Here is a 25,836-nt window from a genome sequence, read left to right as displayed (position 1 = left end):
AACATGAGAAGCACTTATTTTTCGCTCTTTCTTCATTCCTTTACCTTGTTGCTATCTTTTTTCTTTTTTTTTAAATGCCAGCCTTCCAACTCAGTCTTCATTTTCTATTCCCACCCTCCTTTCCCTGGAAGTTTAAATGTTTAAAGAGAGTGGCAGTGTGTCGGCCATGAGCATGTCATTTTCAAAAGCATTAGTCATTTATGAGGACACCTTTTTGTAGGTACAATAAATCTGATTGATTTTTATTACACATCTTAGTTTAGAATCACTTTTACATTCCTAGACAAAGAGATGATACAAATAAATATCAACTGTAAAACTTAGAGCCGCAAGTATTGGCATCTTCTTTGTCTAAAGGTAGCCAAAGAGAAGGTCAAGATCAACAGTAACTCCAAAGAGCCATAAAGCCCACTGCCCCTTGCCTGCCCCAGGATCACTCCCTTCATAAACAACCTTAAAAGCATTTCATTCAAGAAAACAAGGGCGGGGTGAGAGGGGGCAGATTGCCAAACAGTACTGGACAAAACCATGTGCAGTAGCAACAGCCAGGCCCACTGTCCTTATCCAGTTCCCTCTGAGCATTTTGATTATGGCTTTTAGGGCTTATTAATAGCCCCATTTTCATCCACTGATGGTGCTGAGATGGCCCAAGGTGGTGTTTGCGATGAGCCTGGACCATACGGAAATGTGAGGCAGAACCGATATCCCATGTTAGCAGGGAGTCGACGCTTCTCAAGAACTTGGCAACAATTCTACATTCAGTGAGGGAGGACTTAACAAGAGTCAGACAGGAAAAGCGGAGAGTGGCCCGGGCCTGAACTGCAGAACTCTCTGGCGCCTTTGGTCATGGAGGTGCGAGTGGTACAATTCAAGCAGCATGCAGGCATTCGACGGGGAACAATCCAATGTTAGGTCAGAGTCTTCAGAAAGTGCTTCATGCCTGTGATTTGTGTCCTTGGGTTCTGAATCCAGGGATCTGGGAGACATGTGACTTTCAAACAGGAAGCCAGATACATTCTTACTGATCAGAGCAAAAAGGGGCGTGATAAGGGTCGCACACAGTCTCAAACTCCTTCTCCCAGATGATCTTCTTAGATCCTGTTCAGACTTGCTTCCAGACTTCACTAGCTGCTCTTGCGTGAAGACCCTCAGACAGCTTGGAACATTCTAGCATGACTATAGACATGAAAACTAGGTCGGTCCTCCATGTGTTTGGCTCAATTCAGAGCCCAAAGCAGCAGCTTTCTGGTAGCAGTGAGACATGCTCCTGTCTGCTCTACTCAAATATTTATCGGATCCATTTTGAGAGAAGAAAAGCACCAGAGACTGCTTGGGGAGGGACAGCTCCACCTCCTCACAGCTGTTCTACCTGGGCTCACAGACTGCCAGACGAACACAGCTGTGCATAAGGCAAGCCTGTTTTAATAATCCTGCCTGCCCACTTGGCTTTCTTCCTTCGCCCTCTTAGAAAAGTTCCACGGTCACTCAACCACCCTTGCTCAGAACAGCCACCTCGAGATATCAGTATTAAGGTACAGTGTTATCTGCAGTGTTCAGTTCTCAGATGTGCTAGGTGAATATTTTCAGCCTATGGGATTCGGACTAGCTTTGAGGGAATGTGGTGCAAGAGACAGGTGTAGCTGGCAGATAAGCATCTCAGACTACCCACCTCATCATTTGGTTCCCACTCAAACAGGTAAATTCTTAATAAATAAGAAGCAGGGTCTGATCCCAAGGAAGATGAGGAAAGGCTCCATTATGCTCTGGGAATTGCTGCAAAGGGCCCCAGCTTTCAGAAAGAACAGTAACTAAAAAGGAGATAAGGGGCCAGATGCCAGATCTCCATTTGTAGAATGCTAAGACATTGCACTTGGTACCTCCTCTTTCCCACGGGTTCTGATCCAGAAATGTGCCCTGGGAACTCAGCAGCTGAGTTAAAATATAACTCAAGGCCCACCTGAGTCGCCATCTTCCTGGGGCACCGTGCCAGCAAGGTGCACCAGGGTGGCAGACCTGGGGACTCCTATTGTGCCCTCAGGCTTGGCTCGTGGACTCAGACACTCACATGGGAGCACTTCCCGCCTGGATTCGTCATTCAGTGGGCCTTCAATACAGACAAAGGCAATAACCGCACATTAGTGTATTTCTAAAACTGGGCAAGTCCTTGGTCTCTCTCTTACAAACACACATGGACACACTCAAAGAACACAGGCACCACTGTGCTTGCACACGCACGCACACTTCTGAGCTTCTCTTGGGGGGGAAATGAGTAACATTCACCTAAGGACCAACATAAAATGAAGCTTTGAATTTCAATAATACGAAGAACTAAAACTTAAAAACCAAACTAGTCTATGTCAACGGGAATTTCTAATTCTCTCCTCTGAGCCTACTCAGTTGCATGGACACTCCGGGCCACCACCTTTGGCTCTGCCGGCAGTGAGCCGCTGTTCTGGCCTCAGGTGAGGGTCCTGGGGAAGGCAGGCAGGACGCCTTCGTTCCCATCCATTCTATCGTCCTCTCCCACTGCCCCGAGTCCCACATCTCTGGGTCTGCACTGCCTTATCACCCTTTTGCAGACAGGGCACAAAACGGGGAATTCAAAAGTGCCACTGTACGTCTCATTCTCCCAACTCTTGTCCGGTCAGGGAAAGCAGACCCAACCTTCCTCTTCCCATACAACAGGCCCATGGCTGAGCGGCTGTGTGGGCCGAGGCCGGGCTGAGGCAGGGATGCTCAGAGGATGCGCAACGGCAAAGGTGGTGACAAATGAAGAGTAAAGTGACACAGTGTATGGACATGGCATCAGCTTACAGAGTTACGTCTTAGACAAGGATGGTCATGGTTTTAAGGTTTTAAAGAAGCTGTTCCCCTAAAACTCTCCAAGGAGGCAAAGGGAATGTTGTTTCTATTGCTTCCAACATGCTTGGGAAACATTTCCTTATTCAGCAGATCCCAAAGGCCCATCAAGCCTATCGGGGGCTTGGATCCAAATGAGAATTCTCATTCTACCTACAGGAACAAGCACCTATTCAAGTTCTAGGGCTTTTACTTTTCAGTCTCACTGTCATTTTATCCTGAGGCTCCAAAGACTTGGTCCTGCTCAGGTGACTCCTGATTTTGCCCTGTTGTTCAACAAGAAAGGAGCCCAGCACAAAGAACAGGCTAGATAAGGAGAGGGGAATGGGAGGGCGGGCGGGGCCGGGGAGAGGAGAAGGCAAGGGAGAAGGGAAGCAAGGTCACTGGTCATTCCCTTGCTTTCCACTTCAACTATCACACTTTACCTTACCCATGCATTTCTGAGATGCTAATTAAAGGACATTTCCCAGAGTCGCTTCGTGCCAGGTGAGCGCTGGCACGTTTCAACCAGATTACGATGGTTAATCTGCAAAGAGGCCATCGCTACTCCCCAGGGGCACAGTTCTGAGTTAGGGCTTGAAGTCCTCTCTGCAGGTGTTTGCTCGTCTCTTCTCTCAGAAGGCAAATGCTATTTACACCCTGGGAGAGGAGGAACTGGCTTTACTTGGGAACCAGTCCTCGAGACTGTGGATAAAGCTGAGATGCAGGGGTTCCTGAGGAAGAGGAGGAGGATCCCGACTTCCTTCCGCTTTTCGGCCTGCAAAAGTCAAGCACATGTTTACATGTCATGTCCCGTCTCTGTCCCTGACACAGATCAGACTCCTTTCTCACCAAGTAGCCTTCGCCTTTCCTCAATGGCCTGAACGCCAGTACACTTTCCACCGTAAAACCACCAGACCGGCACAGCCTGACCCTCTGTTCATGGCCAACGTGACCAGCCAACCGAGGCGTGACACCTCAGGGAAGGGACCTGCTTCTTGGCAACTGTTCTTCCATTTACATCAGATCTTGATTGTCTTTTCTGGCAGAAAGTACTGTTTGCAGGTGGAATTTCTTCCATTTTTTGTTTTTTCCCATTGTTGTCCTTAAGCCTCTAGTCCAAAATTTAGTAAGACAGAACTTCTAATTTAGCACCAAATTAAGTACTTGGTTATTTCACAGGTCATTTAAATGAGGTAAATTCAGCAGTGAGGCTCAGAGTCTGGGCTGTGGATTCAGACACACCTAGGTTTGAACCCTGGCTCTGTACTTACTTCCTTGAACTTGGCTACTTTCTCAAATTCTCTAAGACTCAGTCTTCTTATTTTATAGATTTTATAAATGGGATTAATGATAACATTTATCTCGTAAGTTTTTGCAGAAAACAGTAAGATCATTCTGTCAAAGGACTGACAACTGCCTAGTACCTGGCAGGGACCAAAGAACTGTCCCCTAGTTCACGGGAATACACATTCCTTAGCCATTCTGGTGTTCACAACACTTGACTGGGCCATAAATATTTGTGGAGTAAATGAACAAACCTAGGAGTAATATGGCAGCATTTTCTGGTGTGTTCTGTAAAGCATTCCATGATAAGCCTCTACCTTTGTTTGTCCTTGTTTGAGCATGTTCTGTTTAATTGCAGGTCATCAAAAGCCACTCACCTGGCCTTGGACTTCTTATTTGTCGTGCTTTCAAAGGATGATGCATCCACCTGTATCTCATCTTCGTCCTGCAGGGCTGCATCCAGTGCAGCCTGGACTTTGGGAGCGATGGCGGGGCCCTCGTAGTCTCTGGTGGTCCGGCTGGGCATGTCCAGCTCTAACAGCACGATGTTCTCTGCCTGCAGAAGCACAGCCATGACCAGTGAGGCCGGCCTCTGATCAGACACAGAGCCTACAAGCAATCCTGCCACCCTCCGAAAGACAGAACTGCACATGTCTTGCTACTAGGAGCCTACCAAGAGCCTGTAATGACACAGATTTATAACTTTTTTCCTGGTGAGGACACAGATGTTTTTATCTTCTTCTCTGGGCTTTCCTCTATTTCCTTAAAAAAGTTTTTTTAAACAATGAACATATATTATACTCTAAGGGGAATAAGCAGGGAAAAATAATAAGCAGAATCCATTGACTGCAGACAATGTGAAAATAAAAAAAGGTATAAAGAAGAAGAGGGTAATTACTGATAACCTCACCACCCCCAGCAGCTCTGATGAACATTTTGGTTGCTGAGGGAAGGAAGCAGGCAGGTAGTATATATGTGGAAGGTGTGTGGCAGTGTGTGTCTTGTAACCACATTTTATCTTTTATCATACCCAGCCCTGCCTCATAACTGGCCTTGTGGCTGGATTCCTTTACCTGACAGCCTGTGGTGGGCCTTTCCCTGGGTCCTACATGCTGAAATGAGTGTGTAGAGGGAAGAACACCCACGGTACACATCTCGTCCTTCAGCTCCTCCTACCCAGTAGAGTTCAAGCCCCAGAACTCCAGAAGGGGCAGGAGGGCCACTGCGGGGAGAAGTTGGGGAGATGGAGTGGCTCCATCAATCAATTTTATATACCAAGACATTGCTAAAATTTTCTCTTAATGGAGTGTGTCCGGTGCTAAAAACATCTGAAAGCCGCTGCTTTAAATTCTACCTTTGTATCAGGTTAGCCCCTTGGAAATCCACATGTTCTGATTTGAAGGCTTTGAAATCATGTTCTAGTTTTGGGACCTGAAATAATGGGCAAGAGATGCACCCTCTGAAACTGCTAGGAAAATGCTTCTGAGGACACAGATACATTATTCACCTTCTACGACAGAAAACCCCACCTAATGTAGCTTTTTTGCGTTTGTTTCCTTTATTTTAAATAACTCAGCAACAGGAAGAACAGCACCTGAGCAACTAATTAATCCCAATCTGTTTTGCTCTGACGGCTAAGGGAGACTCAAAAACAATTTAAAATTTTCAAGATACAGGCTTGTATCTTGTATCTTGATATCAATGATACAGGCTCCCTGCTGATACAAAATACAGATAAGCAAAAAGAAGGCAACTTAAATTGAGTGCACTTCCATGAACCAGAGATAACCAGTCCACGTATTTAATTCATACGTAAACTTTCAGTACCAGTTGTTTTATAACTTAACAATAAGTTGTGTCTCCTGGTACATCCACTTACCAGCTACCTACTAAGCCATGGGACCTACGGCAGAGAGGAGGTGGGAGCGTTCAATCAGAGAAAGCCAAGAAGCGCTGAGTATATGTCCGGCATACAGCAAGTGCTTATGTGTAGCAGTTCGTACAGTGGGATTATTGCAAAATATGTTTGGGTCATTTAAAAAGTCCTCAATTATGTCACTTGAAATAACTACCTGACTGACCCACATCCTGTTAAACAGAAGTACCGAAGGTTCTATAACTCATCTCCACCTCCCGTCATTGCACATCTGCATTCCCTCCAGTCTTCGCACGGAGCCATTTTCAGGCTTTGTGGTGATGATGTTTCTTGGCCATTACTGACAGTATGTTTGTACTCTCCTCCTTCTGTAGGCTAATTTTCTAAATCTCATTCTACTTTGCCTTCTTATTCATAATTATTTGTTCTTTTTATTTGTTCTTTACTTAGTATGTTTATTATCAATTATAATTATTATGTTAATATAAATGTCCTCAGGAACCCCTGGAAAGAGTCAGGACACATACTCTGTGACTTTGCAGAACGGTGCCTGAGGCTTTACATATACCTAAACTCCCTGAAAAGAGATAGGAGAGAAACACAAGGACAATCTTCTCACCCGATATCGGGCCTCTGGACGAATCATCATGGACATTCTTGCGTGTTGGCTCAACGGTCTCTTATACCCCACAGCTGAGACTGGTCGCTTCATCATCTGCTGATTCCTGGAAATGGACTGCAGTGGTTAAAGCCCTGTTTGGAGTGTGTTCCACAGTCCCAGGACAGTCCTGTGGAACCAGCTCTCAGAAGACACTGAGCCTATCTAAATAGGCCTGAACCTAGTAACTCCCGGGACTAAGGGCTACCATGTGAATGGGACAGGAACTGCTTATATTTTCTGAGTCACATTCTGATTCAAATGTGGACATCATGCATCTCTTAAGCTGTAAGGGACTGGTGTAATCACCCAGTTCTCAGATGGCAGGTGCAAGACACAGCTGTCAGTGTTCCCCACCCCCACATCCTTAGCGGACCATTTTCCACTATTCTAGCAAGACCCAGAAGTAGACTGGAAATCAATGCTGCATCAAACGGCCGTACAATATGACGCCTACCCAGGTACTGCCCCCTTTGGCCTAGCATGCTTCCCATGACAGCTGAGGAAGCGCGAATGCAGGAACTTGGGAAAGGACATGAATTCACTGTGATAGTCCCCCAATTCCTAACAGCACCATCCTACTATACCCCTTGGGCCAAGTCCAGCTTATCCATTTTTTCTCCCTCTTCCCCACCTTCCCCATTCTTAAAATGAATAGTGACTTACTCCAGTCTGGTTATAGGATGTAATTTCCAATGATCTTCCTCTTCATCGAAGAAGGATCTATTCATGATTTTACTTTTTTCTTCTAGAGGGATGAAGTTTTCAATAATAAGATGCCTGTAAGAGCACACAATCATGAATGAACACAGGTGGAAAAGAAGACAGCTGGTACTGGCTATCCTACATGTGGGAGTCATTGGATAAGAGTCAAGCCACTCCACAAGTACCTCCTGGGCAGGCCCTGCAGGCCGGCCATTGGGCAGAGAGCTGGGGTATGGACAGGAATGACGCTTAGTCCCTGCCTGAGACAGAGAGGTAATGGTGTGGCCCTCTTAGATATGACAGGTGCTGACAGCGGGCTGTCCCAAGACTCTAGGGAGGTCACTTCTGGCCAAGGAGGAGCAGCTCGAGGAGAAGAATGGACTGAAAAAAAGTGGCCATGCCTGGCCTATACCAGAGTGCAAACGCACTAACTGAAGTGTCTCTTAGGGGGCCATTGGTACCCCCCCAACCTAGCACGTTAATTTCCAAAATGCTAAAAAGAGATTAGAAGTGAAACGGTCTTTTTCCAATCCCATGGATTGTTGGCCAAGCTAGAAAACTTCCCACGCTAGTCGCCAGGACAAAAGACAAGACTGAGTGGATTTCAGTCCCCTTAGACCACTGAGAATAAAGGACCATTCCCGAGAAGAGTCTCAGCTTGAGAAGTGCTGGGAAACACAGCAAACAATGAAACTGGAACCCACTGGGTTGTGTCTCTCCATGGTGACAGCTGTCCCACATCTCTGCATTCACGCTTTCAAAGCCTCAGGACAGAACAATGCCAAAGGGGTGTTAAAGTGGGAAAGACACACAACAAACACCAGTGACATGTAGGGTACCGACTATGAGAAAGAAGCTGACTCACTGTTTATTCAAAAAATATAAATAAGAGCTAAAGCCATGAAAATGGCTTCCCTAGGAGAAAAATATTTCAGAGAGATGAAATTTTCTACTTATTTTATTTGAAACATTTAAGAAATTATTTTTATGACATATATTTGCTTTTTTCTGATTTTAAAAGTCTTATTTATATAGCAGGAAATGTAAAAAATACAACTACATTCACTATCCAGAGATAGCTATTATTAATATTTTGGCATATTTTGTTCTTTTTTTTTCCTAGGTGTACATACCTAGAAAGAGGATACCTTTAATTATAAAAGCTCCTTCCAAATTTAAAACTTGGTCATTAAAATAATCCCTCTGAAGAGTTCTTTGAAGAAAAATTCTAGCTAGACGTATCTGGCTGGCTCAGTCTGCAGAGCATGTGACTCTTGATCTCAGGGTTGTGAGTTCAAGCCCCACATTGGGTGTAGAAATTACTTTAAAAAAAAGAAAAGAAAAGGGGATGCCTGGTGGCTCAGTGGGTTAAGCCTCTGTCTTCAGCTCAGGTCACAATCTCAGGGTCCTGGGATCAAGCCCCACATCGGGCTCTCTGCTCAGCGGGGGCCTGCTTCCCTCTCTCTCTCTCTGCCTGCCTCTCTGCCTACTTGTGATCTCTGTCAAATAAATAAATAAAATCTTTAAAAAAAAAAAAAAGAAAAGAAAAGAAGGGGCGCATGGGTGGCTCAGTTGTTAAATCCTCAGGTCATGATCCCAGGGTCCTGGGATCGAGCCAGCATCGGGCTCCCTACTCAGCAGGAAGCCTGCTTCTCCCTCTCCCACTTCCCCTGCTTGTGTTCCTTCTCTCACTGTGTCTGTCTCTGTCAAATAAATAAAATCTTAAAAAAAAAAAAAAAGCAAAATTTCAGCAAATATTGTGGAAGGACTGATAGAGAAAAACAGTATTATGTAACCCCTAATGAAATAATAATTTCAGACAAATTATTGTTGGTTGAAACTGTTAACTCAGTGGTTCTTAAGCCAGGCTGCATGTTAATACCACTTACAGAGTTCTGAAAAATATCTTCCCCAAACCTCATGAGAGACCAGTGGTTCTCAAAGTGTGTTCACAGAACCAATAGGAGCAACAACTGGAATCTTCTAGAAATGCAAATTCTCAGGCTCCATGCCTGATGAACTGAATCAGACTCTCTGGGTTTGGGACCCAGTAATCTGCACTTAACAAACCCTTCAGATGATCTGGTGCCTGCTAAAGTTGAAGGACCAATTAAGTCAAAATCTCTGGGGTGGGACCTTTTTAAAACTCCTATGATTTCAGTGAGCAGCCAAGGTTGAGAACCAGTGCTTTGAACTAGCTTTCAATTAAACCTTTCAGTTAAATCCAGACTGTGAGACGCTTCAAGAGGCTGACCTCACTTTTCAAAAAGTCAACTGCAAAAAAAGTTTTTAAAAGGAAAAGGGACTGCTCCAGATTAAAATAAGCTGAAGAGAAATAATAACTAAATGCAATATGTGGTCTTCATATAGATATTAATATGAACAAACCCATAAAATCCAAATATGGGCAAGGTATGAGATAATAGTAAGAAACAATACTAATTTTGTTAGGTGGAAAGATATAATTGTGTATACAAAAATCAATTGTGATTCTATACACTAGCAATAAATATTCTAAAAATAAAACTAAGAAAAACAATTCCATATATAATTGCAAAAAACCACTTAGGTATATATTTAATAAAAGAAGTGCAAAGACTTGGCTATTGAAAACTACAAAACATTCTTGACAAAAATTAGAGAAGATCTAAAAAAATAAAGAGACATCCCATCCCAAGTTCATGGACCAAAACACGTAACTGTTAAGATGACAGTACTCTCCAATTGGATCTATAGATTGAACACAGTCCCTAACAAAATCCCAGCTGGCTTTTTCACAGAAATTGACAAGCTGACCTTAAAATGTATATGGAAATGCAAGAAACTCCGGATAGCCAAAACTATCTTGAAAAAGATCAACAAAATTGGAGGACTCATACTTCCTCATTTCAAAACTTATTACACAGCTGTAGTAGTCAAGACAGTGTGGTATTGGCATAAAGACAAACAGATCAATGGAACAATATTGAGAGTTCAGAAATAAACCCTTCCATTTATAATTGATAAGATGCAAAGACAATGAGAGAAGACCCTTTCAACAAATGGTGCTGGGAAAACTGGATATCCACATGCAACAGAAGGCACTTGGAACTGCACTTCAGACCATATACAAAAGTTAACTCAAAATGGATCACAGACCTAAATGTAAGACCTCAAACTTTAAGACTCTAAGAGGCTTAAGAAAACTGAAAACAGAAGTCCAGAATAAAACTTGTACACAGGGACACCTGAGTGGCTCAGTTGTAAAGTGTCTGCCTTTGGCTCAGGTCATGATCGCAGGGTCCTGGGATCGAGCCCCACATCAGGCTCCCTGCTCAGTACAAAGCCTACTTCTCCCTTTCCCACTCTCCTTGCTTTTGTTTCCTCTTTCACTGTATCTCTCTCAAACAAACAAATAAAATTTTAAAAAATAAAATAAAACTTGTACACGAATCTTCATAGCAGTATTATTCATAATAGCTAATAGAAATAACCCAAAGGTCCATTAACTGATGAATGGATACATAAAATGTGGCATAGTCATACAATACAATATTATTCAACCACAAAAAAAGAATGAAATATTGGGGCACTTGGGTGGCTCAGTGGGTTAAGCCTCTGCTTTCAGCTCAGGTCATGATCCCAGGGTCCTGGGATCCAGCCTTGGGTCTGGCTCTCTCCTCAGCAGGGAGCCTGCTTCTCCCTCTCTCTCTGACAGCCTATTTATAATCTCTCTCTGTCAAATAAAAAAAAAATTAAAAAAAAAAGGAATGAAATATTGATATGTGCTACAACATGTATGACCCTTGAAAACACTATATTATACTAAGTGAAAAAAGTCAGCCACCAGTGGCCACATTATTCCATTATAAATTAATATGCAATATCCAGAACAGGAAAATTTAGATACAATACCAAAAATTTAAGCAACAAAAGAAACTATATATAAATTGGACTACTTCAGAATTAAAATCTTTTGTGCTGCAAACAAAATACCATAAAGAAAGTGAAAAGACAACCCACAGAATTTGAGAAAATATCTACAAATCATGTGTCTGATAAGAGACTTGTCTCCAGAATATACAAAGAACTCTTACAACTCAATAATAAAAAGACCCAATAAATTACCCAATTTTTAAATGGGCAGAGGATTTGAACAGACATTTCTCCAAAGGAGATATGCAAATGGTCCAAGAGCACATGAAAAGACATTCCATCATGAGTCATTAGAGAAATGCAAAGCAAAACCACAATGAGAGCCTTCACACCCATGAGGAAGGCTATAATAAAAGGACAGACAGTTGCAAGTGTCAACAGGACATGGAAAAATTGGTGGTGGAAATATAAAATGATCCAGCCATTTTGGAAAACAGTTTGGCAATTCCTCCAAAACTTAAATACCGAGTTACCATATGACCTAAGCAATTCCACTCCTAGGTATATATATCCCAGAGAAATGAAAACACATCCATTTAAAAACTTGTACATGAAGGTTCACAGCAACATTATTGATAATAGCCAAAGACAGGAAACAACCTAAATGTCCATCAAATGATAAATGAATTAATTATATGGTATATCCATAAAACCCAGTATCATTCAGCCATAAAAAAGAATGAAGTCCTTACATGTTACAACATGGAGGATCCTTGGAAGCATCATGTTAATCAAAAGAAACCAGTCACAGAAGGCCATGTTATACGATTCCATTTATATGAAATGTCCAGAATAGACAAATTTATAGAGACAGAAAGTAGATTAGTAGATACTTAGTGCTGGAAGGGGGGGGTGGGTAATACGGAATGACTGCTAACTGGTACAGGGTTTCATTGAGGGGGGCGGGGAGACACAAAAAAATGTTCTAAAATCAGATTGTGGTAGAGGTGCCTGGGTGGCTCGTTGGTTAAGTGTCCACCTTCAGCTCAGGTCATGATGCCAGGGTCCTGAAATCAAGTCTTGCACTGAGCTCCTTGTTAAGAAGGGAGCCTGCTTCTCCCTCCCTCTGCCTGCCACTCCCCCCTGCTTGTGCCCTTGTGTTCTCTCTTTGTCAAATAAATAAATAAAATCTTTAAAAAATAAAAAAATTAAAATTAAAATAAAAAAATCAGATTGTAGTGATGGCTTTACAACTTTATAAATATGTTTTGTTTGTTTTTTAAAGATTTTCATTTATTTATTTGACAGAAAGTGAGAGATCACAAGTAGGCAGAGAGGGAGGCAGAGAGAGAAGGGAAGCAGGCTCTCCGCTGAGCAGAGAGCCTAATGCAGGGCTCGATCCCAGGACCCTGAGATCATGACCTGAGCTGAAGGCAGAGGCTTAAACCACTGAGCCACCCAGATGCCCCCAAATACATGTTTTTAAAACTGACTCGTATATTTATTTGTTTACCTATTTATTTAATTTATGGGGCAGGGAGGGGCAAAGGAAGAAAGAATCTTAAGCAGGCTCTGTGCCCAGTGGGAAGCCTGACATGGGACACAAGTTCACAACCCAAAGATCATGACCGGAGCTGAAAGCAAGAGCTGGATGCTTAACCAACTGAGCCACCCAGGTGCCCACTGACTTGTATACTAATTTAAATAGGTGAATTGTATGGTCTGTAAATTATATCTCAGTAAAACATTTTTTATTTACTTTTTCTTAAAGATTTTTTGTTTATTTATTTGACAGAGAAAGTAAGCACGCAAGAGAGGGAACACAAGCAGGAGGAGTGGGAGAGGGAGAAGCAGGCTTCCCACAGAGCAGGGAGCCTGATGCAGGGCTTGAACCCGGGTCCTTGGGATCATGACCTGAGCCGAAAGCAGACACTTAATGACTGAGCCACCCAGGTGCCCCAGTAAAGCATTTTTTGAAACAGCATTATAATCATGGAATAAGATAACACGAGGTTAATATTACATGAGATTTTAGAATATTTCTATGAAAGAACAATGACAAAAGGTAGTTTATCAATGAATCTGGGCTGGGGGGCATTTGGATGTTCATTAAACCACTCAGAAAATTGTAGTTAAGAAAGATTCCCTCTTATCAATAGAGGCTGGAGCCTTTAAAAACTTCCAGCAGGTAGGATGGAAGGAAATTCAGAGATCTGGTGAGGTCGTTTGCTTAACAGATGGGACCCAGAGACAAAAAGTGATTTTCTCAGAATAAACAAAAAACAGACAAGGTGGGGAGAAGTAGGCAGGGGCCCTGCCTTTAGATTCACGTTTCTTACTCAACAAACTACCTGGCAAGTGGCTGAGGGTGCCATAAAAGGTCCAGAACTTACTTGAGTTTCAGCTCCCTTGTGAGCTCATTTTGAGTCTGTTCCAGCTCCTGACGCTCCTTGATGTGCTCTTCTTGGAGGTCATGGATCTCCGCCTTCACTGCCTGAAGCTTGGAGAAGAGCTGGAACCGAGGGGAAAGGCAGGTGAGGAGGAGAGCCCTCCAGACAACAGAGCTCTTCCCTTCCTCCAAATCTCAAGACACCTCTGCCTGGCCTCATTCCTTTATACCTTCTTGAGTTTTTTGGTCTTGATGTCCACCTCTTGCTGCAATGAGCTGTACGTCTCTTTCAGTTCCAAGGTCTCCTCATCTCTGCTTTCCATCTGTTGCTGGATTTCTCTTTCTCGACGTTTCTGGGCAACATCACAAAATTCATCAGCTTGCCTACAGACTATGTCTAAACAAGAGTACAGGGCTGGGGCTCCAGATCGGAGTCTCCCACTGGGAAGGGGCTGAACACCCCATTTTCATTCCCTCTGAAGAATCTAATAAAAGAGATATTTACTCTGTAGCATTGGTGTGCCTTGTCCCACGCCCTTCTCCTCAAAAGGGAATGAAAAGTTACCTGCTCTGCAATTTCCTGCCGTTTCTGCTCCAGGATTTTCTGTTGTTCATTTGTATGATCTACTATATTTTTTCCTCCAACAAGCAGCTTACTCTCCATGGCCTGAGTGAGAAAAGAGTAGAATCCATCTCGTGAATGATCTCCCTCAGGACATAGCTCCTCAGAGGGAAGCCTGTAAAACATCCTGAGCTCAGGACTGAGCCAAAGGGGTGAACTCTCGGGGAAGACAGATTGGGCACAGCAGTGTCCTTACCATCACCGAGGTGGGGCTGAGGTGGCTCCGCTGGGGCTTTACCTCAGAAACACTAAAGATACAGCTCCCCCAGGACTACAGGAATTCCAGCTTTCTTAAAAAAAATTTGGGGAGGTTTGTATGGACAAAGTGTTGACCCTACTTAAAACATATTGAGTTCCTCCTATGTGCTGGGTGCTAGAGAGGCAACAGAATATGAATCACAAGGCTGAAGACTCCACTGAGGGCCACGGATAAGCAAGCAGGCTCTGGTGCTATGCAGGCAGACACAAGCATGAGGAGAAGACAGAGAAGGGCCCCTGGGTGGCTCAGTTGTTAAGCGTCTGCCTTCGGCTCAGGTCATGGCCCCAGGGTCCTGGGATTGAGCCTCACGTTGGGCTCCCTGCTCAGTGGGGAGCCCGCTTCTCCCTCTCCCTGTTCCCTCTCGCTGCGTCTCTCTCTGTCAAATAAATAAGTAAAATCTTCAAAAAAGCAAAGAAAAGACAGAGTGATAATAGGAGAGGCATATAGGAGGGAGAGAACTCAGGCTTTTGGAGGGAATCAAGGAAAGCTTCCTGTCTTGAGAGTGCTGAAGTAAAAATAGGAATTAGCTAAGGAAGAAAAAAAATCGATGTAGCGGTGCTTGGCTGGCTCAATCGGTTAAGCATTCAACTCATGATGTCGGCTCAGGTCATGATCTCAGGGTCGTGAGACTGAGCCCTGCATCGGGCTCAGTGCTGAGTGTGGAATCTACTTGAGATTTTCTCTCTCCTTCCTCTCTGCTCCTCCCCCTGCTTGCATAAGCAATCCCCAATAAATAAATAAATAAATAAATAAATAAAATCTTCAGGAAAGAAAAACAAAACATGGTGTGTGAGAGGGTAGGGTAGGAAGTGATGATACACAAAGTTGGTAAAGCAATCAGGGCTCAGTTCAAAAACATCAAAGCCCTGTTAAGGGAAACTAAAGTTGATTTGAGACACTCAGGAAACACATTGACCGTTCTTTGAGTATAAGGGTACACAGATTTGTGTTTTACACAGTCAGTTTTGGTTTTTAGAAACATTTTCCCCCCACCACAGGAAGGATGACTGGAAAAGGACAGGCCGGGTGGAGGGGGACCGGTCAGGAGGTTATTTTGAGGACCCAGGCCTGGGCTAGGGCAGTAATGGCGGGAGAGAGCAAAGTGGATGGGTCCAAGAGAGCCAATCCGATGACGCAGGATTCAGAGGCCTGGGGACTGACTGGGCCATAAGAAAGAGGGAAGGACAGCTCGCAGGTATAACTCCTAGGGGTCTGGCTTGACTGAGGAAAGGCAGGCAGAAACAGGTTCTGGGTGGCCATGGCCATCTCTGGAAATGTCCAGTGGGCAGAGACTACCAGGATCGAAAGTTAGAAGACAGCTCTGGGCTTGCTATGTAGACGGGCCACCTTGAGCAAATATTTAGATGGTGGGTAAAGCCATGGGAACAGTTTGTACCCAAAAAGCAGAGAAACCAAAACCTCCATGACCTTGTCTTTTTTTTTTTTTTTAAATTATTTATTTGACAGATGGAGATCACAAGTAGGCAGACAGGAAGGCAGAGAGAGAGAGAGGAGGAAGCAGGCTCCCTGCTGAGCAGAGAGCCTGATGCGGGACTCAATCCCAGGACACTGGGATCATGACCTGAGCCGAAGGCAGAGGTTTTAACCCACTGAGCCACCCAGGCGCCCCAATGACCTTGCTTTTAAGAAACTTACAAACATCTTTCAGGGAACCCCTAGGCCCATTTCCTCTTCTCTCAAAATGAAGTGGTTGCACTGGATTACTAGCCCCCACACGCACACATTCCTTCTAGCTTTATAATACTTTTTTTTTTTTTAAGATTTTATTTATTTATTTGACAGAGATCACAAGAGGCAGAGAGGCAGGCAAAGAGAGAGAGGCAGAAGCAGGCTCCCTGCTGAGCAGAGAGCCCGATGTGGGGCTGGATCCCAGGACCCTGGGATCATGACCTGAGCCGAAGGCAGAGGCTTTAACCCACTGAGCCACCCAGGCGCCCCTAGCTCTACAATACTTTTGTCCTATGACATCCAGAGATTCTGAGACAGAAGTAATATCATTCTCCAATAAAATCAAGTCTAAGAGATTCAGTGACCTTGAGGTAATATTGAGTCTTGCCACACCTGGCTTCTGAGAGTTGCCCAAATAACCCAGGTTGTTTAGAGAGTCTAGGTGTTCTTAGGCTTGAATAACAGATGTGATCCTAGAAACCAGCATGCACAATCAAACACGGGCACGCCCCGTTATATGTCAAGTGCAGGAATGAGGAGGGATGAAGTGGCGTCTGACGTTGAATCCCAGACTAAGCCCCTCCCTGGAACAAAGTGACGCCCTAACTGTGTTGTATTGGACTCCATTTTCACATCAGGTCTTGAAAGCTCTGGAAAGGACCCCTGCCTCTGAAGTAAAAGAGAACGCAGCTCTGTGAAAGGGCCACAGATGAAGCCACAGATAAAGCCACAGCTTTATACAGTGGGGGCAGGGGAGGTGAGAAAAAAGAGATCACTGGTCATTTTAAAATTAATAAACAAGGATACATCTGTGAGGCGAAGTCAGAGTTTTCATAAATTCATTAAGAAAGAACCCAACACCTCAGAGCTGTTCTAGCTTATAGGCAGGCAGCGGTCATCCTCAGATTTCCAGTGCTGGCTCTGTCCTCTCCTCTGCCAGTAAAGGCCAGTGGGAGCCCAGAGTCTGGGCGCCTGATGGAATGGTACACTGGCACCAGAAAGAAAAGACACAGGAGTCTCCACGCTCTAGAATGCTAGTCAGCCACTGACTCACAGAGCTTGGAGTCAGTTGAGGGAGGGGGCTGACTACAAGGGAGCATTTGTGGGGCGAGGGAACTGTTCTGTATCTTCTATGGTTGGGGGCGCTGCATATTAAAACCACAAAGAGGGGCACCCATGTGGCGCAGTCAGGTAAGCTCAGGTCTTGATCTCAGCTCAGGTCTTGATCTCAGGGCTATGAGTTCAAGCCCCAAGTTGGGCTAAAACAAAAAACAAAAAACCCCACAACGAGATACCATTTTATAGAGAATTAAAGCAGATAGTCATACAAGGATGGAACTAGAGGGTATTATGCTAAGCAAAATAAATCAGTCAGAGAAAGGCAATTATCATACAATCTGATATGAGGAATTTGAGAGGCAGGGCAGAGGAGGTAGGGAGGGAAAAAATGAAACAAGATGGGATCAGGAGGAAGACACACCATAAAAGACTCTTACTCTGACGAAACAAACTGAGGGTTGTTGAGGGGGGAGAGAGGAAGCATAGGGTGTCTGGGTGATGGACACTAGGGAGGGTTTGTGTTATGGTGAGTGCTGTGAAGTATGTAAGCCTGATGATTCACAGACCTGTATCCCTGGGGCAAATAATACATTATATGTCAATAAGAAAAAAAAAGCAGATAGTCATAAACACTGGTAAGGATGAGGAGCAACCAGAGTTCATACTGTGTTGGTAGAAGCTTCGCTTCACGTGGCCACCACTGAGATAATTTGTGATTATCTAGCAAAATTACAGCTGTACAAACCCGAGGACCTAATGGTGCCAGGTAAGAAATTCTTGCTCATATGTGTTCTCCTGGAACCAAGTACAAAAACATTCATAGCAAAAAATGGAAACAACCCACTATCAGGAGAATGGAATACACACGCTTCTCAGAGCAGTAATAATGAATGAATCACAGCTACAAGTGTCAATCTGGACAAATCTTATTACGTAAGGTTGGGCAAGTAAAAGCAAACTGCAGGAGTGGGATTTCATTTATATAAAGGTACAAAATTGTGTGGAACTCTCCTTTTTTTTAGAGACATATACCTATATGAGAAAACCATAAAGAAAAGTCAGGAAACACCAAATTCAAAACAAGGGCTAGCTCTGGGGGAGAGGGACACAAAGCTTGTGAAGATAGGGATTCAGTTCTGTCACACGGGCTGCGGGGCCCCTGGGTGTCAGTTTTATTGCTGCTTTTTATACCTTGCACATAGGTAATAATTATTCTTCTGATGAGTTCGACATAAACTTGAAGAAATGGTTTTTACTTCTCTTCAACAAATGTTTACTAGACACTGGATCCCACCGAGCTGTTGGGAATGTAAAACTGAAAGGGACGTCACCTGTCATACCATTTTTTGGATAAAACGGGAAGCCCTGAGAGAACAGAGGGGCCGAGGAAGGCTGTAGTACCTTGATTTTGGCGCCCAGCATCTCAGCTGCATCCTTCTCCCGCCGCAGGTCCTCCATCTTCTTCTCCTTCTCCTTCAGCAACCTCATCTTCTCCTCTGCAACCAAGCTGTGGTCCTCTACAATGGCCCGCTTCTCAATCTCCAGTTTTTCTTGCTGTTCCCGCCAGTAATCATCCTTATCATCCCCTTCCTCCTCACCCTCTTCTCCCTCCTCCTCCTCCTCCTCCCCGCCCCCACCACTGCCACCACCTTCCCTCCGCTTCTCCCGCCTCTTCCTCCTGCCAATGGACCGTTTTTCCAGCTGGGCCTTGAGCCGAGCAATTTCTTCCTGGAATTCGCGAAGGAGGGCATCTTTAGGGTCCTCGTTGACCCTTGGCTTGTTCTTAATGTTTTTGGCACGGTTGGCATATCTGAGAGTGGTCAGAGTCTCTTCTACATTGTACGAGGCAGGTCCCACGTTGGCTACCATCACAGTTTTAGCATTGCCACCGAGAGAATCTTGGAGGAGCCTGGTCAGCTTTGAGTCCCGATATGGAATGTGAGTGCTTTTGCCGTCCACTAGGGCAGAGATGACGTTACCTAAGGCTGAAAGGGACAGGTTGATCTTGGTGGCCTCCTTCAGTCTTTCTCCTTGTGCGCCGGTCTTGGCTTGCCGTTCGCTGCCAGCGAGATCCACAAGGTTCAGTTTTCCTACGCGGATATGGTTTTCTCCATCAAGGCCCACCTCACTGCATTCAATGGTAATTACAAAAATCGCATGAGAGCGTGAGCTGTGCTCGTTCATGTTGGTAGCACCAACAGAGCGGTTCTGGTTCCCCACATTCATCACATGCTCGATTTCCTTCACGCTCTTGGTGACAAAGGAAGACAGGTCTTTCACATACACGCCAGTGTCAGGCCTCTCTTTGAGCTCGAGCCTTTTGGTCTGATCCTTTGAGAGCAGATCTCGGATCTCCTCCTGGTAGATCTCCAAGTAAGAAGCCCTGACCAGGTACTGTTGATTCTGGGATCGAGAGATATGGGTGAAGATGTGGTCAAATGAGTTAGGGATGACCCCTCTTTTCTCAGGGTCACCACGAACTCCTTCCATCGTGTAGGTTTTCCCAGTCCCAGTTTGTCCATAGGCAAAAATCGTCCCATTGAAACCCTGCAAGACAGAGTCCACGAGCGGTCGGAATGTCTCATCGTAGAGTTCAAACTGCTTGGCATTCCAGTCATAGACTGCATCAAAGGTGAAGGTCTTGGGCATTTCATGGGCCACGCCTTTGGGGTTCTTCACTGACACCTGCCCTAGCTTCACGTCCACATCCACCACCTTATCATATGAAGCGGCCTTTTCCTTGCCGTTCATGGGCCGACAGCGAACCACCACCCTGACGGACTCCGAGCTTTTTAACTTGGACATGATGGACTCTGACAGGGTCAACCTTGAGGGCTATGAATCCAAAACGTCTCAGGATGCTAAGGTCCTAGAAAAAAAGCAAAAGTAAGTGAGGACAGTATAGTTGTCACTGAGGGCTGGTCAACAGCACCCAGCCCACCCACGTCACCTTCCTCTAACTACCCTTCTGATAGCTACGGAAAGGACTACAATGCACGCTGCATTTCTTCACGGGATTTTAACAAGCTTCAGTAGGAAAAGTACACACTTTAGTCCACCAGCTGTGTGAATGGGCCTGTCTTCCCCTTGACTGATACTTTATCTTATACTTCAGGTTGTAGCAGCTAGAAACCTTTTATAAGCCTGGATAATCTTCTGTCCTGTTGAACTACTAAAACCTCTGTGGAGAGCAATTTGGAACTATCTATCGATACCTTTTGACGTAGCAGTTGTATTTCTAAGAATTTATCCCACAGATACAAGGATATTCGTTGTGGTAGCAACAGACTGTGGGCCACGCCAGCTCCCATCAAGAGAGGGCTGGGCTGCCTGAATATATACGTACGTAATAACATATATACAGTGGAATCCTGTGCAGTAACTGAAAAGAATGTGCTAATCTAAATGTAACCCTATCCCGAGACGCACTGCTAAGTGGAAAAAGTAGATGAGGAGCCGTGTGCACAGTACAGTTAACACGGGGTATAAGCAGGCGGATACATGCATGCACGTTTATGTGTGATATGCAAAACAATATTCTTAGAAGCATGCATATCAAAGTGGGAACAGCAGCAGCCTCAGCAGGGGAATTGTGGGCCTAGAGGACTCTCAGGTCAAGAGAGAGAGAGAAAAAACTTCACTTTATGCTCTGTACTGTTTGAATTTCCTACCTTGTGCCAATAATACTCTTCCATTCTAAAATCATAAACTATGGCTTATGCAAAATGTATGCAAATAAATGAGGATGTGGTGTAATACGTTATATAGAAAGCACTTATTCAACCAAAAAATTGAAGACAATTTGAATGCAAATTAAAAAATAGGTGTTAAAAAAATTTTTTTTTTTAAGTAGGGGCGCCTGAGTGGCGGGTAAGTTAAGCGCCTGACTCTTGGTTTCTGCTCAGGTCGTGATCTCAGGGTTATGAGATCGAGCCTTGAGTGGGACTCTGTGCTCAGCAAGGAGTCTGCTTGAGACTCTCCTCTCCCTCTGCCCCTCCCTGCCTCTAAAATAAACAAATAATTCTTTTTTTTTTTTTAGTTTATTTATTTATTTATTTGACAGATAGAGATCACAAGCAGGCAAAGAGGCAAGCAGAGAGAGAGAGAGGAGGAAGCAGGCTCCCTGCTTGATCCTAGGACCCTGGGATCATGACCAGAGCCAAAGGCAAAGGCTTTAACCCACTGAGCCACACAGGCGCCCCAGCAAATAAATCTTTAAATAAAAATTTAAGTAGGTGCATCTGGGTGGCTCAGATGGTTAAGCCTCTGCTTTTGGCTCACGTCATGATCTCAGGGTCCTGGGATCGAGTCCCACATCAGACTCCTTGCTCAGTGGGGAACTGGCTTCTCCTTCTCACTCTGCTGCTCCCTCTGCTTGTGCGCGCTCTCTCTCTCTCTGTGTCACATAAATAAATAAAATCTTTAAACCAAAGTAAAAAAAAAAGAGTAAAACCAAAAACGAGAACTTCATTTAGTGCCAGAAAACTCAGGGAACGGAAGAAAGGATGACTAAATGGGTCCTTTGGGAACGGGTAGCAAGCAAGCAGGTCAGAGTGAAGAGATACATACGAGGATCCCAAATTCCTAAAAACCTCAGTGTGGGGTGTCTTTTGGTTTTTGTTTTAAGTAGGTGATTCTCCTGCTTCTTGATTCAGTGACCTCTTTAACGACAGGTCCTTTTCCCTTACATGTTCTCTAGCCGCCCAGGTCCCTGTCCACAAGGCAAGTATTATTAGATTTTTAATCTTCCTGAGCTAGTCTATGCATAGCAAGCAAATACGTATTAGTACATACTTACCCCCTCCTTCTTAACACAAGTGTAGAATGTTATACACAGTAATAACAGTGTCCTGCACCTTGCCTTTCCTCACTAAACCATGTTCCATCAATAAATATACAGCTAACTTATTCTTTGTAACAGCAGAAAAATTTCCCATTGCCTGGAAGCATCAATTTACTTAACCGCAATCCTAGCACTTAAGCTGTTTCTGATATTTTACTGTGAAAAAAACTAGGCCCACATCCTTTCACATGTGGGAAAGTGTATCTGTAAGATAAATTTCTAACAGCGTAACTGCTGGCTCACAGGATCTATGTATGCATTTGTGATTTCAACAGACACTTAGGACAGCGCGAACAATTTCTTTTTAGTTGTGAGGGTGACCTATTCCCTGCCAACAAAGAAGTGTGAGAATGTGAGGCCGTGATGGGCCAGTCTGTGGCTTATGTGCTGTACATTAATAAATATAGAGTCAATATGTTCTCCCATTAAGCTTTTATCAAAAATTCAGCTGCTGCTAAGCACATGGAAACATGAAAAGTTATTTTTTGCACTTTCTAGTCATTACATGTAATCAAGTAATGTCTAGAATGTCTAGATGTCTAGACTGAAGAGCTAGAAGACCTCTAATCCTCTTGGAATCCATTTTCTATAAAATTGGTAAGACAGGGATAATTCTCCTTCTTTATGGATGATTTTAAGGCTAAGGGGTACTTACAAAGGTGGAAGTACATTATGAACTAACATAAAGCTGGATTAAAATAAACCGATACAGATTCATCCAAAACCCTCATCAAAGGGTCATTCCAGAGATTACTGGTGAGTCCTAACTTTTATTCTCTTGTTCAGTTTGTAGTTGTCACCCTAAAAAAAAAAATCAGATTAAACTGAGATCCAAATACCTAATCAATGTTCCATTAGTAGTGACGCTCACGGGGTAACTGGGTGGCTTAGTCGGTGAGGCATCCACCTTCAGCTCAGGTCATGATCCCAGTGTCCTGGGATCGAGCCTCGCATCAGGCTCCCTGCTCAGCCTGCTTCTGCCTCTACTGCTCCCCCTACTTGTGCTTGCTCATTCTTGCTCTCTCTCAAATACATAAATAAAATCTTAAAAAAAAAAAAAATGAAGCTCAAGCTATTTAAGGAAAACCGTGTAAAAGTCCCTCATTCCTCACCTGTTATGTGCTATTACCATTTTGAGAACAAAGAACTGGATGTTAGAATGGCCAGTCTGCTCACTACATCTCCTTTTCTCTTCCAGGGCAATGGCCCCCAAACTACCACTGCAGCTCTGACCCGAGCCTGTCTCTACTTCCATGTCAGCAGAGACTTGCAAAAGCTGTCCATGTGCCAAGTTCAAACCCCAGCCCCCTGAGCCTTCTCTGGGGAGCCCTCTGCTGCAGCGCATGGGATGGTTCACACAAGGTCCTAGACTCAGCGTAAGAAATGGTAGGGGTGGGTAAGGAGGTGACGGGTTGGCTCAGCCGGTGGAGCCTGCAACTCTCTCGATCTCAGGATTGTGAGTTCGAGCCCCACATTGGGTGATTACTTAAATAAATAAAACTTAAGAAAAAAAAAAAGGTTGTGGGGGTTGGTAAGTGGCAAATGCATCAGTGGAGAGATCAATTTTTCTGCATTGCATACTCTAAAGAGGCAGAGCTGCCCAGTTCTTACCTACCAGAACAATGTGGCCCGAAGTCTGTTTAAAAAAAAAAAAAAAAAAAAAGCCTGCAGCAGGGTGACCTTCATGTTCAGCTGCTTGTGTTAGAGCACGGTCTATTTTTTGAGCTCTCCAAAATGATAAAAACAAAGGTATGATAATGACCTACAATCATGTTTAAAATGTTTTAAAAAGAAGAATTCCCAAAGCCTGCATCCCCTTAATTAAATCTCAACTCAGAACACAGAACACCATTTCTTTTCAGAACCCACTGAGCTCGACTGAACTAGTCATGTATTATTGACGTAGAACTTTGGGAAGATGGGCTAATTTAATTTCCTGCCACCAGGGCTTAAAAACTTGCTTGGGTCCTCCTCAAAGGAGAGGGTTTTCTTGGAAGGATGCCCTGACACTCTTTCTTTACTTTATTACCTTCCTTATTCTCCTTCTAGCCGGTCTAATTACAGTGATAAATCTTTAAAGGAACTCACGGCATTGCCAGGAAAGAAGCAACCACAGGTCAGCAGCTCGTCACCTTCATCCTGAAGACATTTTCTGTTAGAACTTGTTATTCCAACATGAACAACCACAGTCTGAATGAAACCCCATGAAAAACCGCGTCTCTCCCCAACTTCACCTCTTTTGTCCACTGAGGAAGTCAGTTTCACAGTGCTCATGGCAATGACCTCTTCCAGATGGCTCTCCAGCCCTTACAGTTAGATTAACCACCCCCACCTTTGCTAGTTGTCACAGAGTCTTACCTCAAATTCTAGAACTAGGTGTGGGTTAGAATCTCACTACTGGCTTCCTACAGAGATTCTAGGACAGAGGTCACAAACCAGTCACATTCTACCTGAAGCATTTTACTTGGACCATTTTATTTGTTAAAAAAGAAAAAAAAAAGCCTCAGCAATTCCACTACTATGTATGTGTATGTCCTAGTGAAAAACCTTTTGCACATGTACACAAGGAAACATGGACAAGGATGCTTCCTGCAGCATGTTAAAATAGAAAAATGGGAAACAACCTGGATATCTATTTTCAGGGGAACTGAAAAATAACATGTGGTGTAATCATATCATAGACACTATACTATTCAGTAGGTAAAAGGAATGCATTAGAGTAGGGGTCAGCGAACTATAGCCCATGGGCCAAACCGAGCCGACAACCTGTTTTTTGTAAATAAAATCTTATTGGAACACAGCCATAACCCTTTGTTTACCTATTATCTATGGCTGCATTAGCTATAAAATGGCAGGGCTATGTAGCTGTAACAGAGACAGGCTGGCTCACAAAACCTAAAATATTTACTGCCTGATCTTTTCCAGAAAGAGTCTGCCAACCCCAAATTAGACTTATATAAATTTACATGGAAAAATAAACAGGCTGAGTGAAAAAACAAGTGCAGAGTGATAATTATGATTAAAAACTTACAGAACAATATGGTGTTAATGGAATTGCATTTATGTATATGTAAGTAGTAAAAAAATGCTGTACCCCTGAAGCAAATAATACATTATATGTTAATTAAATATATATATATATATATACAATAATTTATGATAGCAGCTGCCCAAATTGGGCAGGGTGAGAAGTGGAGAATGGGATTAAAAATGGGAAGGATAAAAAATAAAATAAAATAAAATAAGAAAATGGGAAGGATATTTCAATCTATAATAGTTTATCATGTCTCTTAAAAAAAAATACAGGGAGGTGCCCTGGACTGGCTCAGTTGGTGGAGTGAGTGACTCTTGAATTAAAGCCCTGCGTTGGAAGTTAAGTATACTTAAACAGAACAAAACAAACGGGAAACGAGGCTTGAAGAAAATAAGAGAAAATGTTAACAGCTGTAAATCCTGATTGTTTCTCATATTATTCTCTGAATGTTTAAAATTTTCTCAAAAATGTTTTCTCAAAAAACAAAAACAACAACAAAAAACCCAAACCCTACTAATTTCACATTTTAAAAAAACCAGGTCTTCCGCTTCTCTTGAAGAATGGGAATATCTGATAGCCCCTGGCCCATGCGCTAATTGCAGCAATGGGAGCTGAGAAACAGCTGCCTCTTTGGAGGACCTGAGCTCTCCAATCCTCCCCAATCCTGTTCCCTATGTCTCACTCCCAGCATGCTTTGCTCATTTGTACTTCCTGCCTGGCTC

At 43.8% G+C, this 25,836-nt stretch overlaps 1 protein-coding gene across 3 annotated transcripts in view; it reads right to left on the bottom strand.

The window, feature by feature from the left end:
- Positions 1-211: 211 nt before the first annotated feature.
- Positions 212-25,836, bottom strand: part of KIF3B (kinesin family member 3B) — a 43,420-nt gene continuing 17,795 nt past the window's right edge. The window contains exons 2-10 of one of the 3 annotated variants that reach the window (XM_045084055.1): positions 24,169-24,219; positions 18,639-20,106; positions 14,174-14,275; positions 13,839-13,961; positions 13,613-13,731; positions 7,326-7,439; positions 6,621-6,726; positions 4,503-4,681; positions 212-3,616 (exon numbers count right to left, since the gene is read on the bottom strand). In XM_045084055.1, coding sequence (XP_044939990.1) covers positions 3,520-3,616; positions 4,503-4,681; positions 6,621-6,726; positions 7,326-7,439; positions 13,613-13,731; positions 13,839-13,961; positions 14,174-14,275; positions 18,639-20,042 — 2,244 coding nt within the window. In that variant the 5' untranslated portion in view covers positions 20,043-20,106; positions 24,169-24,219 and the 3' untranslated portion in view covers positions 212-3,519. Of the gene's footprint in view, positions 3,617-4,502; positions 4,682-6,620; positions 6,727-7,325; positions 7,440-13,612; positions 13,732-13,838; positions 13,962-14,173; positions 14,276-18,638; positions 20,107-22,735; positions 22,860-24,168; positions 24,220-25,836 lie in introns of those variants that run through there. The other 2 variants (XM_004746653.3, XM_004746652.3) reach the window with 2 other exon arrangements.

Source organism: Mustela putorius, unplaced genomic scaffold, assembly GCF_011764305.1.
Source record: "Mustela putorius furo isolate JIRA1106 unplaced genomic scaffold, ASM1176430v1.1 tig00000743_pilon_pilon_pilon, whole genome shotgun sequence".
Lineage (NCBI taxonomy): Eukaryota > Metazoa > Chordata > Mammalia > Carnivora > Mustelidae > Mustela > Mustela putorius.
This window is presented reverse-complemented; position numbering and strand designations above follow the sequence as displayed.